General features: G+C 41.8%; 1 protein-coding gene across 1 annotated transcript; it reads left to right on the top strand.

The window, feature by feature from the left end:
• Positions 1 to 4,993: 4,993 nt before the first annotated feature.
• Positions 4,994 to 6,169, top strand: LOC147902227 (pathogenesis-related protein 5-like). Its single transcript, XM_087375314.1, has 2 exons — positions 4,994 to 5,540; positions 5,719 to 6,169. The coding sequence occupies exons 1-2, from the start codon at positions 5,061 to 5,063 to the stop codon at positions 5,812 to 5,814; spliced, it is 576 nt and encodes a 191-aa protein (XP_087231440.1). The 5' UTR covers positions 4,994 to 5,060; the 3' UTR covers positions 5,815 to 6,169.
• Positions 6,170 to 16,648: the final 10,479 nt, after the last annotated feature.

The raw sequence follows: 16,648 nt of genomic DNA on the forward strand, positions 1-16,648 counted from the left end.
CCTAATGATGCATGTGGTTGCATCAACAAGCAATGAGATCTAGAAGTTCCACCTTCAGTTGGTCCTTTTACTACAACACTTGCCCCTTCTATTCTATAGGATTCTCCAACTTGCAATAAATCTACAAATTGATGAATGTAAGTGGAGGGAATGAGCAAATTGATAGTCTAAGAACAACACCTATCCGCGGTAAGGTCACCTTTCAAGAATGTGGGTTACTTTGATTTGCTACTTTGTAAGTACCATATTTGCAGAGTAACTTTCCCTCAAACACAAATCTATGAGGAGTGCAATCTGAGAGTTGAGTGATGCTAAGTTGCACTAAAGAGTTGCCCCCACCTACAAAGTTTTCCTTTGATGGCACTATGGCTTTGGCAATAGAAGGAAAATTGTGAGATGGTGGTTGCAAATTTTGGGAATGATTAGGTCCATTGTAGGAGTTAACCTCATCCTTTTTCTCTTTGCATATCAATTGTTTGATTGCTGCAAGTACAAATGTGGAGCAAAGTAAGCTAATACACTATTTAGAACAATTTTATTTAACGATCATATTAATTTATGTTGCAATGTGATTGCAAATAGCTTATTGTTTTGAATGAAAATCACAATATCATGTTGAAATTAAATCCCATAGATGTAATAATTTAAAAGAACAATGGAAGTATTCACTATTTCATATGAATTAAATTTGAAATGGTTCAAAAGATAACATATTCCAAAAGTCAATTAATACAATGAAAGAAAAAGCATCTACATTTTTGGGCCAATGTGTTTCTCACAAATATCCAAATTGCCATGTCAATATAATAAAGTACCAATCAATAATAATCACATCCTTTTTGCTTCTTTTGGAAGGCACTAGTTTTTGTTCCTCACTTTTATTTTTTAAAGGCATCTTCATATGTTCCACATGGGTTTTTATGGTTGATTTAAAGTTAACATACTCCAGATATTAGTGAACAAGCTTCTTCATCACTGATACAAAAAAAAAATCACAAATGAAAGAATATTCATTAAGAAGAAAAATGCAATTTTAGTTTTGAGATCACCTTAAGCATATGCCTCTTGTGCCACTTCGAGGAAAGAATGCTTCAAGGAACGGCGTGGATTCTTGTTGATTGGTGAGTTTTTCATCAAATTCTCTTTTGGGGGTCTACTTGGGCTACCAAGGACAAAGGGTGTTGACCTTGGACTAGGCGGGGATGTTAATTTTTCAGCATAAGAGCAAACAGACGCAGTAGAGTGCCCATACAAATATAGATTATTAAGTCAAGCTTGGAAATTAACAAGAGACATCAAAGACATACAATAGAAAACATAACGTAGGAAAACTTAATGTATGTCCCTATTCCCCACCAAAACAAACAACATATTAATAAAAACAATGTACTTATACTCATGATTCACACAATAGGAAAATAAATACTAGTACAAAACATACCGATCAATTGCATTCTATTTGTCGCCAATGGAGAAACCTATTAAAAACAGACGAACTCTTTGCATTGCATTGTCACCCAAATCTAGAATGTTAGTTAACGAGGCTGTGTGTGCACACGCGAGAGAGAGAGAGAGAGAGAGAGAGAATGGGAGAAGAATCGAGTGAGAGGGTAAGACAAGGAAAATGAGGAGGAAAGGAGGGCGATGGTACTTCGCTAATTTCCAACAAATGATGAATGCCATTTTTTGTTCGTATCTGGAAAGTTTATCATCATGTTGTCATCATGGTACCAATCTTATTTTTTGAAAGATTAAAAAAAATAAGCTTCGTAAAAGAAAGTTTAATTACAAGACCACGGTCTGGAAAAATGATCTAGATCCATGCTTTGAGGATCTGCAGTAACCATTGTGCCAATGTTGCTTATTTGTAGATCCGAGCAAGAGTAGAGGAGGGACTGGAAAGCTTGTTGGGTGGCTAGAACTGTGTGCAGTTCAATATTCTCGTTAGAGATATACACAAGATGGGGCTTATTCCAACCTATTTCATCAAGTAAAAAGTCCTCATCTAAAAAGCCCCTCTACGCTACAACCTTTCTAGATTCTGAAGTGATGTTCACATTGAATTGAAAGCTGTGATTGACATCCCTTAATATTCTCAGTTTATGCTCATCACAAGCCTCTTATCATATGCAATCACTTGTGGTGGGATTTGGGCTTTCATGAATGAGGTGATTACTTCAGACCGATCTTCTTGATTCTTCATCCACTTATGTGCCCATGCCTTTTCCTTAGCTATGGATAAAGCGGCGATATGCTTTAGAATATTAGGGTCTATTGAGAGATCATGCTCAACATCATGTGATCATATGTGCATAGCACTAACACATATAGAGTGCTATAAAGGAAAGGGTTAGATGCGCTAACCCTAACTGTAAATGGGTTTGTATATATTCTACATTTTTAACTAAATATAGTGTATAATTAGTCATTTGTGGTGTGCTCTCTAGTTGTGCCCTCTCTCCTCATCTCCACTCTTCTCCTCTTGCCTCTTCATATTTTGTGATGGTATCAGAGCATGGTTCTGCCTTTCGCTGAGGCACCATCCTTGTGAGAGAGATAGAGAGATCGAGAGATTGGAAGCTTGAGTGTTTTCTTCCATTGAGAGAACTTCATTCATTTCATGTGTGAGATTTCCGTGCATTTCTTAAGATTTCCTTGTGAGGATTTCAATTCATTCTTTGAGACATTCTTAATTGTGAGGGATCAGATATTCTTCCATTGCAAAAGGAATTCCGTCCATTGAAAGATTCTGAGGGAGAGAAAGATTTGCATTGAGAGAAAGAGCTAGTTCTCAGGGAGAAAGAGATCTAAGGCTCCCTTTTCTTGAAACCGCTTGACTAAAGCTCCCGAAAGCTTCCTACAGCCTACATCCAACACGAAGCTCTAGGCCGCTCCATTAGCTATACGTCTCCATCTAAGGCCCTTGGTGGCCCAACATCTACAGTGCTTTAGCTTCCTATATAGCCTCAATGATGAGCTTTCGCTGCCTCCAAAGCCTCATAAGCTTTAGCATATTGCGACACCTCTATCTACTACAAACATCAACCAATTGCAGCAGCTGACCTACATGCAAAGTCGAGCCTAAGGCTTTTCCAACAACAACACACGGGCCTTATATACCACCTACAACACAGGCACCTCGAGCTCCAGCTCTGCCATCATCCATCGAGCCGCTTCTCCAGAACCTCCATAGACGAACGGGTCACCAATGAAGCCCAGCAGCAATGACTCTCAGCAGCTTGTCACACGACAATGCCAACGCCAAGCTTCAACGTCCATCGATGCCATAGCATTGCTTGCAAGACGACTTGCACGCTTGCCACTACATAGACACTCCAACACAACAAGCCGCCACACACAACAAGCTACCTTCGTAGTGCTCATGACCACAACCTTGTAGCTCTACAACGAGTTACCCATCTATTGGCAGACAACACCATCTCACGGCTCAGCACATGGAGCAGCCTAAGTCCAGCAAGCAGCCCTTCATTTCAGTAACCTATAGCAAACAGCACCTGCTCTACAACAGACACACGTGCTCCATTCAACCATCGATGCTCGTGGGACCAACATGCTTAGGCAACTAAACAATAGCTTCTCCAAGGCCTAGCAACGAGCAGCTCCTAAAACGACCATCCAACACATTGAGAGCTCCACCAAGGAGGTTCTCCAAAGCCTCAGTAATGAGCACGTTCACTAACTTGACGACCACGACCCAGAAGATGGAGATTCTGGTAGAAGGAGATAGAATCTTCAAAAGATTTTGGTAATTCCTAAGCCAACATGTGGCAGATAAGGAATTTCACTAACTCGAGTACTGTCAACCCTAGGCTTGGTCACTGAAGTGCCACATGGCACCATATCGTGCCACATCAACAACCACCACTGATTGAGACATGGCATTTGATCTGCCACATCAGCACCCCATGTCAGCTACCACATCAATCTGCCATGTCAGTTGCCCCATCAGCTACTACCATGTCAAGCTACCACATCAGCTACCTTGTCAGTTGCCACGTCATCTACCACATCATCTACCAAGTCATCAACCTGACTACATCATCACACGGCAGATAAGGAATTTCACTAACTCGAGTACTCTCAACCCTAGGCTTGGTCACTGAAGTGCCACGTGGCACCATATCGTGCCACATCAACAACTACCACCGACTGACACATGGCATTTGATTTGCCACATCAGCTGCACCCCATGTCAGCTACCACATCAATCTGCCATGTCAGTTGCCACATCAGCTACTACCACGTCAAGCTACCACATCAGCTGCCTTGTCAGCTGCCACGTCATCTACCACATCATCTGCCAAGTGATCATCAATGATCATCAATGATGTCACATCAGCTACTACATCAATAATTGATGGATATCATCATCTTCCACATCATCAACCTGACCCTCGATTAGTCCACCATACCTTGGGTTAGTCAACTTGAACATGGTTAAGTCAGCATGACTGTGGGTTAGGTCAACCTGTGCCACCTGTGGGTTAAGTCATCAAGTTTGAGGAGTGGTTGGAGGGACGAGGACAATTCGGTCCAGTCTAACGTCCAAACATTTTTCCCAATCCAAAATCTTAGCCGGGATTGGACCATAAAAACCGTATAAATGCCGGTATTTACAAATAAAACCCCAAAAATTGACCCTTAAAATTAAAGGCAGCCTGAAATCTGAACCGGGATTTCTCAATTTCAGCCGGCATTTTTACACTACAAGCCGTTTTTTGTGAGCACTGGAACCCTCGTGAATGTACTCGCCTTACATTTTCTTCAAACAAATCATCATCCGAAGAAGACGTTTCAGCTTACGGGCTACGGCGCAGATGCGGCCTCGTCAATGTTTCCAACCGACGTCTACGTACTCGCCTTACATTCTCTTCAAACAAATCATCATCCGAAGAAGACGTTTCAGCTTACGGGCTACGGCGGTGCAAACAATATATATGTGTATATCACCAACATACAAATTGATACAATACACACACCCATAGCCTGGTACTACACTCAGAGCACGTCGAGCTAGCTATCGAGACTATCATATATATATGGATACCGCGGCTCCAGCGCCGATGATCGCCCTTGTGCTTGTGTTATCCACGTCTCTGCTGCTGCTGCCGGGCGCGTCGGCCACATCGTTCACCGTTGTGAACAACTGCAGCAGCTCGCAGGCCGTGCAGGTGGCAGAGAACGCTGGTGGCCCGTCCATCGGGACGTCGGGCTTCAGCCTGGCGCCAGGGCAGTCGAAAGGGCTGAACCCGCCCGATGGCTGGGCGGGCAACATCGGCACGGGTACACCGGGCCTGCTGGCGGAGTTCTCCATCAACGTGCAAGCGGGAACGGATCACTACGACGTGAGCGCGGTGAACGGCTTCTTTCTGGGCGTGGGCATGAGCATCACGGGCGATGGCCAGAGCTTGTCTTGCAGCGCCGCTGCCTCCATTTGCCCCGCGGGGGACGTGAGCGGCAACGCCTGCGTCAGCCCCAACAGAGACGACTGCTGCTCTACCTACGCCCAGAGCGTGCAGGCCAGTAGTACTAGCAATAGTAGCAAACTATGTTCATCTTTGCAACTCTTAACATTTTCTCATATTGTTGCTTAACTTTGTTAAAACCTTGGAAACTTTTGACATTAATTTCCATATTTGACTCAGATTTTGACTTTGGCACAAGCGTTGAACTGAATCTCCGTGAACACTTCTGCAGGCCTCTTGCCCCGACGCCTTCAGCTGGTCCGGCGACAACACCAAGGACCACGGCATCACCACCGGAGGCACCTTCACCATCACCTTATGCCCATGATGATCATTCGGCATCCTGCAGTATTGGGTGTATGCCCCCTAGAAATAACTGCCCATGATGATCGATCCGACCAATGCGGATTTCCCACCGAATAAATAAAAAAGGGCTACACCATGCATAATTGCCCTATCGCACATGTCCTTTGCATTCTTCTAAAATAATTGTGCTATCATATACATCCTTTGCATTTTGAGCACAAATTCTATGTGCCCCCCCCACCCCATGCACACAAACGCATATACACACAAAATGTGTACATACATCCTCTTTATTGGCATGCTTCTTTGGTGTTACTCCAATCAAATCACATGGCTAGCATATATGACCAACTTTCCACTCTCAACCCTGGGCCAGGATCACATAAACATACGTGACATAGAACATGTGAGCAAGAGCTGATTATTTATTCTGCTTTATGCAGCTTAGAAATATTTTTAAAAAGGGTACGGCGTTCAATTCATTATGTGCTTACATACACATATAAATGGTTCAATTGAAGCAAACTATATAAACTTATCTTTAAAACTCGACCCTTCAATGAAAGAATGATATTCAAAAAATACCTCAAATTCAACATTTTGAATTCCCTTTTGATCATTATCAACAACGAATGCAAATGTTATCTCAAGAATATTTGTAATCAATCCCAGGATATGATCATATCAGAGAGTCGTGTTTACCTCTAGTTAAAACCTTTCGTTAAAGAGAACCAATGACTGATCATTTAAGGCATTCTCAAATATTAGCCATCGATCCTCTAAGGTAAGCATAGTAATAAAGCAAAGTGCTTGACTTCCCTAATTATAAATCAACTGCACTTTGCTTTCATTGGATATACATGAATGCCAACACGATTATACCAATTGTCACAAATCCAATACAATTACTTGAAATAGGTAAAGTTTGATATCAATTCACTTAAAGTTTACTAGATTGCCAATTTTCCCTTAACAAAGATCTCTTCCTAGCTAGTGATACACATTTTTAGTTTGGACATTTTGACAAATTGTTGAAAATTATGGTTTCCATCTCTTCTTCTCGAGTGCTATTAATAAAAGACATACACTTCAAAGCGATTCGACCCTATGCAAATAGGTTGCAACTGTAATAGTAAAGAAACCAACTCAGCATAAATATCATTTGCGAGAATAACATCAATCTCCCTCAATGCAGCGTACAAGGAAAGGAATCTAAACTCAAAAAAGAAACAAATGATCATACTTCAAGAGTTTGAAAATAGAAAGAGTATATGTATCACATTTAGGTATACAACTAATACTCATGATGAGAACAACCTCAATCTCCCACCTAAAGTTGCTATCTACGATGCCAATTTGACCTCAAAATCTTTTACTTTGATTTCATATTGAACTATGCGATTTTGGAATAGTTTTAGAAAGGCATAACCTCAAGGATAATTCCAAAATTATCTTTTGCATTTGCTTGTCTTCATGACTTATTTTGCCCCCTAAAAACTACACACTTTGATTCAAGCAACTACAAATGGAAAATCCTCATTGGGTTGTTTTTGATAGGAGATTCAACACTCTCATAAGAAAACTTAGTGTGACACAAATGATATCTAACTTAATTCATTCTCGTCATCTAAGTACATATTACCTAGACATAAATCTTACTATGACACAAATCATTCAACACCTTAGACAAAAAACCTACTATGTCACAAATGATATTTAACTTAATTCATGCTCCTCATCAAAGTACATCTCACCTAATTTCCATCATTCTAGATGGTACATTTCAACTACTACTATAGAGACACACACATCACTAATAGTCGGACACTTTCGCTCCATATATACTTTTGTGAGGTTTTTGCTTTGGAAATGTCTTGTATCCCCATCCAAATATAGTGCAATTATGCCAAAACATTCCAACTCTGTCTTGGCTTCTTCCATGCTACTTGGTTCATTTGTATTGCCTTGACCTTCTTTTTCTCTCGCATGTGAGAATCTATGTAATGTATTCCTAATTTGTCAGAAAACTAGTATACAATGTATTGTTATCTTCGTTCTCCTTCCTACCATGGATGTTTTTATTGGAGCAATGCTTATATATTAATATACAATCTTCACAAAATTTTTCAAGATCATTTTTTTAGTTTCACACTATTACTAGAATGTAGTACTTTTTTATATATTTTCTTTCGAATTTTGAAAAAAAAATGTAAATCGTGGCGAAACTTTAAATTTCTTGCATCGCCGCTCAACAAACTATATGTACGTTCAACAAACCAAAGAGTTGATTGAGAAAATCACTTGGACAAAAGGTTATCTACCATATGAAAGCAATTTTTTATTTCTATTAGGTCATCATTGAAAACAAGAGTTTAGCGCTTCAGCACTTGTGGTTTCATGTTACTTTTGCAAAAGTAAAAGCCAATGATGCTTCAAATATATTAAGCCATTAGGGGAGAATTGGGGTCTCAAAAGGGCCTCATAAGGAATGGATTAGAAAATGCTTAGTGGGCTAATGTAAGGGGCTTGGAGGGTCCCAAAGAGGCCTAACCAGCCCAACCTAGGTGGGTTAAGCCCACATTTGAGCCCACCTCTCCCCCCATCAATGAGGGGAGGGGGCCACTTTTTGAAGTTTGAATTTCAAATTTTGAATCTCCCACCCTCCCTCTCTCTCTCTCTCCCTCCCTCCCTCTCTCTCCCTCCCCCTCCTCCCTCCCTTCTCCCTACCTCCCTCCCTCCTCCTCCCTCTCCCTCTCCCTCCCTCCCCCTCCCTCCTCCTCTCCCCTCCTCCGTCTTGTAGCTCCTCCTCCTCCCTCCTCCCTCTCCCCTCCTCCTCCTCCTTCTGGCTCCTCCTCCCTCCTTCATCTCCCCTCCTTCTCTAGCCGCCCAAGCTCCCTCTCCTCTGCTCCTCCCTCTTGTAGAATCTCTCCCCTCCTCCTCCCTCCTGTAGCATCTCCCCCTCCTCCTCCCTTCTACAGCATCTCCTTCCCTCCCTTCTACACCTGTTGCTCTACTCTCCTCCTCCTCTTCTACTTGCCCTCATCTGCTTCTCCTCCTCCCTCTTCCTTGCTATTTTCTCCCTCTCACTATTCCATCTTTGCTAGCTCTCCCCTATATTTTAGCTTGCATCACTGATACCTCTCTTTGAGTACTCATGGCACCATTTGAGGACATATCCAACAAGTACCATGTGAACCTACAACTGGAGGTAGAATATGGAAGCACACACTGTTTGGGATATGGTGGAACTCCTCAAAGTGTGCTCCACAGTCTTTGATTGCAAGGGAAGAAGCATTTTGACCTTTGGCTGGATGGAAACTTGTATCCTTTAGACCCTGCCACCCAAAAGAGTCCTCCTTTTCATACAGTGCATGATGTTGTTTGGTTTGTTGGCAAGGGACATGTTGGATTGCTTGGTTATTGCAATCAATTGAACCATTCTCAAACATTGGCTATGCAAGCAAGTGAGGTGCAGAGAGCCCAAGCAGAAGAACTTGCACATTTGGGAAATATTACTATTCTGGCAATGCATAATAGTATGCAAGATCTCCAACTCAAAACAAAGAACTCAGTGACAAAGCACATGCATTGGACTTGGAGCGACATGAATTGGAAGAATCAATCCAGAAGCTCATTGAAAGAAAACAAGATTTGGAAAGGTCTATCTATGGCCAAGCTCAACGTGTTGTGGAGAAGGAATGAGAGAAGTCAATAGAATGAGTACAAAAGTTGAAGGGAACACCTTTGGGACTGAAGGAGAGGAAAAGACACTTGCAATCGATGGATGCATTGTCAACCAATAGTGGTGGCCAAAAGAGGAGAATATGGGCTGCAAGGTTAGTTCCCCAAATTTTCAATGAAATTTCTTACTCCAAAATATTCGTGGTGTTGCATTGTTTCCACTAAGACTCATTTGTACTCTACTTTAGGAATTTCATAGAGGATGTGATGGGAACAATGGAAATGGATGATAGTGATCTTTCATATGTTCCAAGAATTTTATTAAAGCCAAGTGATGTTATGGAAGTGTTGAAGGACCCTAGACAAAAAGGGCTATGTGAACAAGTTTCTAGAGAGGCAGTGAAGGATTTGAAAGGCGTGATGCAAGCAAAGGAGGTTCTTGGAGCTTGTGATGCTACTGGTGTAAGTCGTGAAGCTTACAACTCTATTTTTAAAATTTTCAAGTCTGCTATGGAGGAAAAGTATAAGATATCTACAATGCCATTGCCAACACCGTGGTCTGTAAGGCTTGCATGTCAAGAAACAAACCAATGTGCTAGAGAAAATCTTGGAGGATACCATTGTGTAAGTGGCACTATGGATGTAGAGAATATAAAGAGAGCCATGGTCAAATTCAATGGGATGAGAGAAGAAGGTAACAGAAATTCCATGTTCGCATTCAACTTTATTTCTTCTCATTTCTATATCCTTACTGTATTTCTCTTTCATTGTACAGACGCAAGCTAGTACATGTTATAAAAATAGATGAAGCTCAATTGGTAAACGAGCACAAGCTAGAGAGGGTGAGCATTTGTATTATGAACGATGCCTTGCATTTTGTTCATGGGGATGAGGAAGTTGAGCAGGGTTTCTCAGTACAATCTGAGAAGGACATATGGTGGCTTGCAGCCTTTGAGACCCCAAAGGAGTGCCATGAGACATTGAAGTGGGTTTTGGAGAGAACCGGCATCCCGTCGATTATTTGAAGACAAGAGGTAGGGAAAACATTAATAGTGGATGGGCATGGAATTTTTCAAGTTGAATGGCATCTAGATGGTGATTTGAAGACCCTCAAGTGCTTGTATGGTTGTGATACAGGTACAGATGCAAAATGTACATGCTTGTATTGCACCCACTCTCAGAAGATGCAAAAGGAAAGCCTATAGTGGGAATGAAAGCCCCTGATCGTCTCACAAAAAGGATCCTAAGTGGGACCCCATTCTACCAATTCCATTGGAGCGGGTACACATGTGTACTTTGCATGCTGAACTACGTATACTTGATGAGTTACTCTATCTCCATCTAGTTTATGCTTAGAATTTGAGGCCACAGCAAGAATCTGCACAATGCATTGCAAAAGCTGAAGAACTACTCTCACTAATGGGACTTCACGGAGCCAATGTGAAGCTTAAGCGAGACAAGAAACAATCAGGAAAGACACAAAATCTTCCTACTAAAGTGTCCATGGGTGGAGGAAAGGCAAGGAGGTTCTTGTCCAACCATAATGCTGATAAAGAAAAACCTACATTGGCTCAAAGCACCCTAGGTTGGGAGTACTGGAAAGCTTTGTATGAGTGCACTATAAATCAAGCCTCACATCCGTGAATTGCTACTTTGAGAGTAAAAGTATGGACAAAACTTGATGCATTTATAAAGTTGCTTAGACAAGGTCAAACAGATGACCTGTATTATGAGAGATTCAGGACAGCATTGGGAGAATGCATATCATTGATGGTAGAAGCATGGGGGAAGTCACATATTACACATTACATGGTAATCCTCCTTAGGTTGAAATTTTGTGCTTTAAACTTGAGTCAGTTTATGTTTCTAATACAATGTTTTTCTTTACAGCATATTCTTTATGCACATGCACCATGGTTTGTGGAGCAATGGGGCCCTCTATCCATTAGGAATACTCAAGGAATGGAGAAATCACACTATAGAGCACTGTCTCACACCTCATGAAAAGGAAAATAGACCAAGGACAAAGAAGACCCTAGGCGCGACGAGCCACCTTGAAGGACCCACCAAACACAGGAAGAGGAGTCTGAAGAGGCGGTTGCAAGGGAGGAGAGGTGAAAGAAGTTCAAAGTGGACAAGCGGCCATGGGGCCATGTCCAGAGGCCAGTGCAGGGTTCCCCAAAGATTAAGAGGCACAAAAAATTAGGCATGAATGCACTTCAAGAGATCCGCAAGTTCCAAACCACTGTGGACAATCTCATTCCCTGTGCACCCTTCCAGCGTGTTGTACGTTAAATAGCACAGCATTACAAGGATGATGTGCATTTCACTTCAGGCACTATGGGAGCAATTCAAGAGGCAACAGAGTAGATGACAGTAGGTATTTTTGAAGACACGAACTAATGTGCTATCCATGCCAAAAGAGAAACAGTGATGTCCAGACAAGGACGTTGCACTCCAAGCACATCCACTCTGATCTCTCCCTTAGGCCCTAGATGTTGTTTAGGTTCATTTGGTGTAACTTGAATCATTTTGTAAATCTCTACCCTTTGAGGCCAATGAATAAAAGATATTTTTATGTTACTATTACTATTCCCATGTTATTATACATGCTATGTGATGCTTTCCATCAGTTTATGCAAGTTTAGTGTGAATTTGAGTGGTCAAATGATGTTTTTTCACTGTTGCACAAACGGAAAACGTGTTCGGCATCGTGTAGGGAGCTCAGAAATGCCAAAACCCACTATGGCGCATATGAGGCCTGTTTGACCCAGTGATATTCTTACTGGATTGCTCAGAAATGACCATTATAGCACAAAAATTTATCTAATAGCATGCTTTTGAATAGAATAGTGAATGAAAATATTAATGCCAACAACAATTAAAGTTACAAAATACAATGACAGTATAAAATAAATTTTGTAAAAGAACACAAAATGGGGCACTGTATAAAAAGTATATATGTATTCATATAAAATAAAATTTCTATACAATAAGGCTTCAGAGCCTTTCTCTCTTCTCTAAAACACTGAGAACATCGGGCTTTGAATTCCCAAATAAACTCCTAGCTCTAAACCTAGTTGATAGAGAGTCAACGCTATTGTCGTTTGCTGGCCAGGGACATGGCTGCTGCCGTCAATGCCATACCTTGAAAATTGGTTCCAAAGGTATTGAGGGCAATCATGCGGTTCACCAAAATGACCTTGTCAGCATTGCGATTTATGCTAGCATGACCAATCACTCATGACAAGGCCTTGCACTTCAGGAGGTCATCAGTGCTATGTGGAGAAAACTTTTTGTGGATACCACAAAGTGCCCTACATTACATTAGAATTCCGTTAAAGCAAAAGTATACCAAGAGAGAAGAAATTCAAAGCTCATAGTTTCTTACCACTATGGAATCGTCATGCTCAATCCCTTCCATTTTGTCAATGAGGATGGATCCAGAGGACGACTGCTATTATCTGGAGTAAGATGTGGAGGCTTCTTCTGGAACATTAGGTCGGTCGGAGTAGATTGATGTCTCTGCATCTTTGATTGAGCTAGTGTTAAAGCAAGAACCTCTTCTATTGAATCATCTGCTCCCAAAAACCCAGGTTCTTGTATAGTCGTGTCCACCTCGTATCCACACAAGACACCATGAGCTTCATCCTCCCAGAGATCAAACATAACCTCTATGTCATGGAGAAAGAGGTATTGTTCTCCATCAACAAGAAGGGTAGCAAGAAACCATATCACTGTTGTGGGGTCAACAGAGGTGGTGCCGGAGGTGGATAGAATTTAAGAAGTAGAATGGGGTTCAAGGGGTCGTTGGAGCATTTCCAAGGCCAATGCAGATTCCCGTTCCTAAGCTTCTTCATCTATGGGCTCTTCATTAAGATGTTGGGCTCATCTACAAAAATAAGAGGATCAGAAAGGGTAGGGGCAGGGTGAGGGCTTGAGGTCAAGGCCTCCTCTTCCATTTGTCCCTCCTAGAGAAGGAAAATAAAGGTCATTTCCTAGGATAGGAACCTATTTCCTATGTTTCCGATGACTCCGCATGCTAGGAGGTCATCAGTGTCCACCTCCCTAAACCCTAGGGGTGTGAGTTGGGCTCGAAAGTGATCTAAATGCTTCACAAACCCGGGTTCTTGATTGAACAAGTACTTTAAATAATCAATTGGGACCCATCTTTTTGTAGACTGATCAAGTTGATATGCAAAACTCGCGATGTGGTCTTGCATGTACTTGATGAGGTCTTCAGAATCGTTATCTCAGGCTCCCAAGTAGGTGCCTAAGACATCTATGCTCTTATCAAAGACTGGAAAACTCCTCCTCTCTATCAATTAATGGAGTATAGGAGATGAAATCATGGCTATCAAGGAGAAGCTCATAAAGATGGAAACCACTGGACTCATAGTCCCAATTGAGCATTCCGAATGGTTTTCACCAATAGTCATTGTGCCGAAGAAAAAGACTAAGAAAATTTGAGTTTCCATGGACTATCAAGCCTTGAATGAAGCAGCCATCAAGGATGTATTTCCACTCCCTTTCATAGACAAGGTGCTCGAAGATGTAGCGGGACATTCATTGTACTCCTTCATGGATGGGTTTAGTGGATACAATCAACTATCCATTGCTGAGGAAGATCAAGAAAAAAAAAAAAAGGTGACTCCATGGGGTACATACAAGTTTAATAAAATGGCATTCCAGCTCAGCAATGCACCACCAACATTCCAGAGAGTCATCACCAAAGTATTCCACGAACATCTCATCGATTTTATGCGAGTATTTTTGGATGACTTTGCCTGCACAAATGGAAAGAGGTATGAAACAAACAAAATTTCCCTAAAAGAGCACCTTCGTCTTTTGTTTCTATGTTTCAAAAAATGTAGAATGGCCGGCAACCCAATGAAGTGTGAATTTCTATTTACAAGATAACATTGTTGGGTCATGTGATATCCTGTATGGGAATGTCCCTCGACCCAGGGCACTCTGGCTATCACCGAAAATTTATTAGGCACTTTGCAGATATAGCTTGCCCTGTCACAGAGCTACTTCACCATGTTGTTCCCTTTCATTGGGGCCTTAAACAACAACAAGCATTTGTCACCCTCAAGAGGGCATTGGTGTGTGCCCCGATACTTGTAAACCCAGATTGGAATAAGTTATTTCATGTCCATACTAATGCAAGCAACAAAGCTGTCGAGCTAGTACTCACATAACTTGAAGATGAAGGACCACTAGACCTCCCTATATATTTTTCCAGTCGACAACTCAACTCTACAGAGAAAACTATTGCACCACAGAGAGGGAGGGGTTGGAAATGGTGTTTGCTTTGCAAAAATTTTGGCATTATCTTTTGGCAAACAAATTCATCATGATCACCGATCACATCAAGCACTCAAGTATCTCTTTAACAAGACTGTGGTTTTTAGAAATGTACAAAGGTGGTTGTTGTTGTTTCAAGAGTTTGTCTTTGAAGTGGTGATTTGACTCGGAAAGCAACACTTTGCAACAGACCACCTCTCTAGGCTAGAGTTTGGGGAACCTAGCACATAAGATGGAATTTCTAATGACCTATAGATGCTTTCCTATTCCAAGCAGAAACCATAATTCCATATTAGTACGAGCATGTAGCCACCCTTCTTTCCATGGGCACTTTTCCAAAAGGCATGACACCAAGGCAAAAGCGCACCCTTCTTCTCAAATGTGGATGGTATCAAACGATAAATGGAGAATTGTACCAAATGGGAAGAGATGGTATTCTTAGAAGATGTGTCAACCCACATGAAACCCCACACATACTAGAAGATGCACATGCTGGACTGTCTAGTGGACATTGTTTAGCACTTGTTACTGCAAGGAAGATACTACAATTTGGGCTATGGTGGCCTTACCTCTTTCAAGATGCAAAGAACTTTGTCCAAAAATGTGATGCTTGCCAAAGGGCAGCTCCAAGACCAAACCATCTCAACCACAATCCGCTATCTGTTGGTGAACCCTAGGATGCTTTTGAGCGTTGGGGGTTAGATTTCATGGGACCTATCACTCCAGCCTTTAATGGTTGGAAATACATATTAGTTGCCATAGCTTATGCCTACAAATGGGAAGAGGCCAAGGCAACCACTAACAACATTGCAAACATAGTTGCCACATTCCTCTATGACCACGTGTTCACAAGGTATGGTTGCCCCCTCAAACTCATGAGTGATTAGGGTACACATTTTATCAATGAGGTCATTTCATGTCTTCTCCAAAGGTATAAAATCTTTCATCGATGATCTTGTGCATATTACCCTCGAGCTAATGTCCAAGCAGAAGGCACAAATAAGGTGTTAAGCAAGATGATCTTAAAAATCTGCAATGAGATGTCCCAACAATGGCATGAGGCTCTTTTGGGTGCCTTATGGGCATATCGCACTACATACAAAGCAACCACGAAGCACACTCCATTCCGATTGGCATATGGGCAAGAAGCTGTCATGCACTTTAAATTCAATTTTGGGCTCTTACAAATTGATAACACCCCACACAGACAACTTTCATGAAACATACCTTGCCTGACTAGAGGTTTTGATGCAACTTGATGAGGAGCGTAGGTTGGCAAAAATTTCAACTGAGATTGAGGGACGACGACAAAAGGCTTGGCATGACAGACATTTGAGGAAACCCAAGTGTGGAAAAGGTTATTTTGTTTGAATGTATGAAGCAAAATTTTTTAAGAAACAAAGGAAATCTGTCTATGCTTGGACAGGACCATTTGGTGTTACATACATCCTTCCTCAAGGAGCAGTGTTGCTAAGCATCATTGATGGGGATTCTAAAGGTCTTATTAATGGATCATGACTCAAGTTGTACCGTAAATCATGGGCACATGGGAGCATGCACTTTAATTTTAAGGGCATGCCTCCCCTTATTCATCCTCTCATATCCCAACAAAAACTCCTTGCTCCTCTCTCTTACCTCTACCGACTTCTCGCCTTCACCTAGCATCTCCATTGCACCGTCTCCCCCCACTCCCATGCCCTCTTCCCCAAATCCTACCCATAACTTATGTGCATCCTATTCCCCCACTCTTGCACCCTCTCCCCCCACCTCTTCCATTACCACCACTCCTGCACCCTCTTCCCCCACTTCTTCCCTTGCCCATTGGAAGAACTCGACCATTACTTCACACACACCTCTACCTTTTA

Source organism: Dipteris shenzhenensis, chromosome 5, assembly GCF_047967505.1.
Source record: "Dipteris shenzhenensis isolate YYH24624 ecotype China chromosome 5, Dip_SZ_1.0, whole genome shotgun sequence".
NCBI lineage: Eukaryota > Viridiplantae > Streptophyta > Polypodiopsida > Gleicheniales > Dipteridaceae > Dipteris > Dipteris shenzhenensis.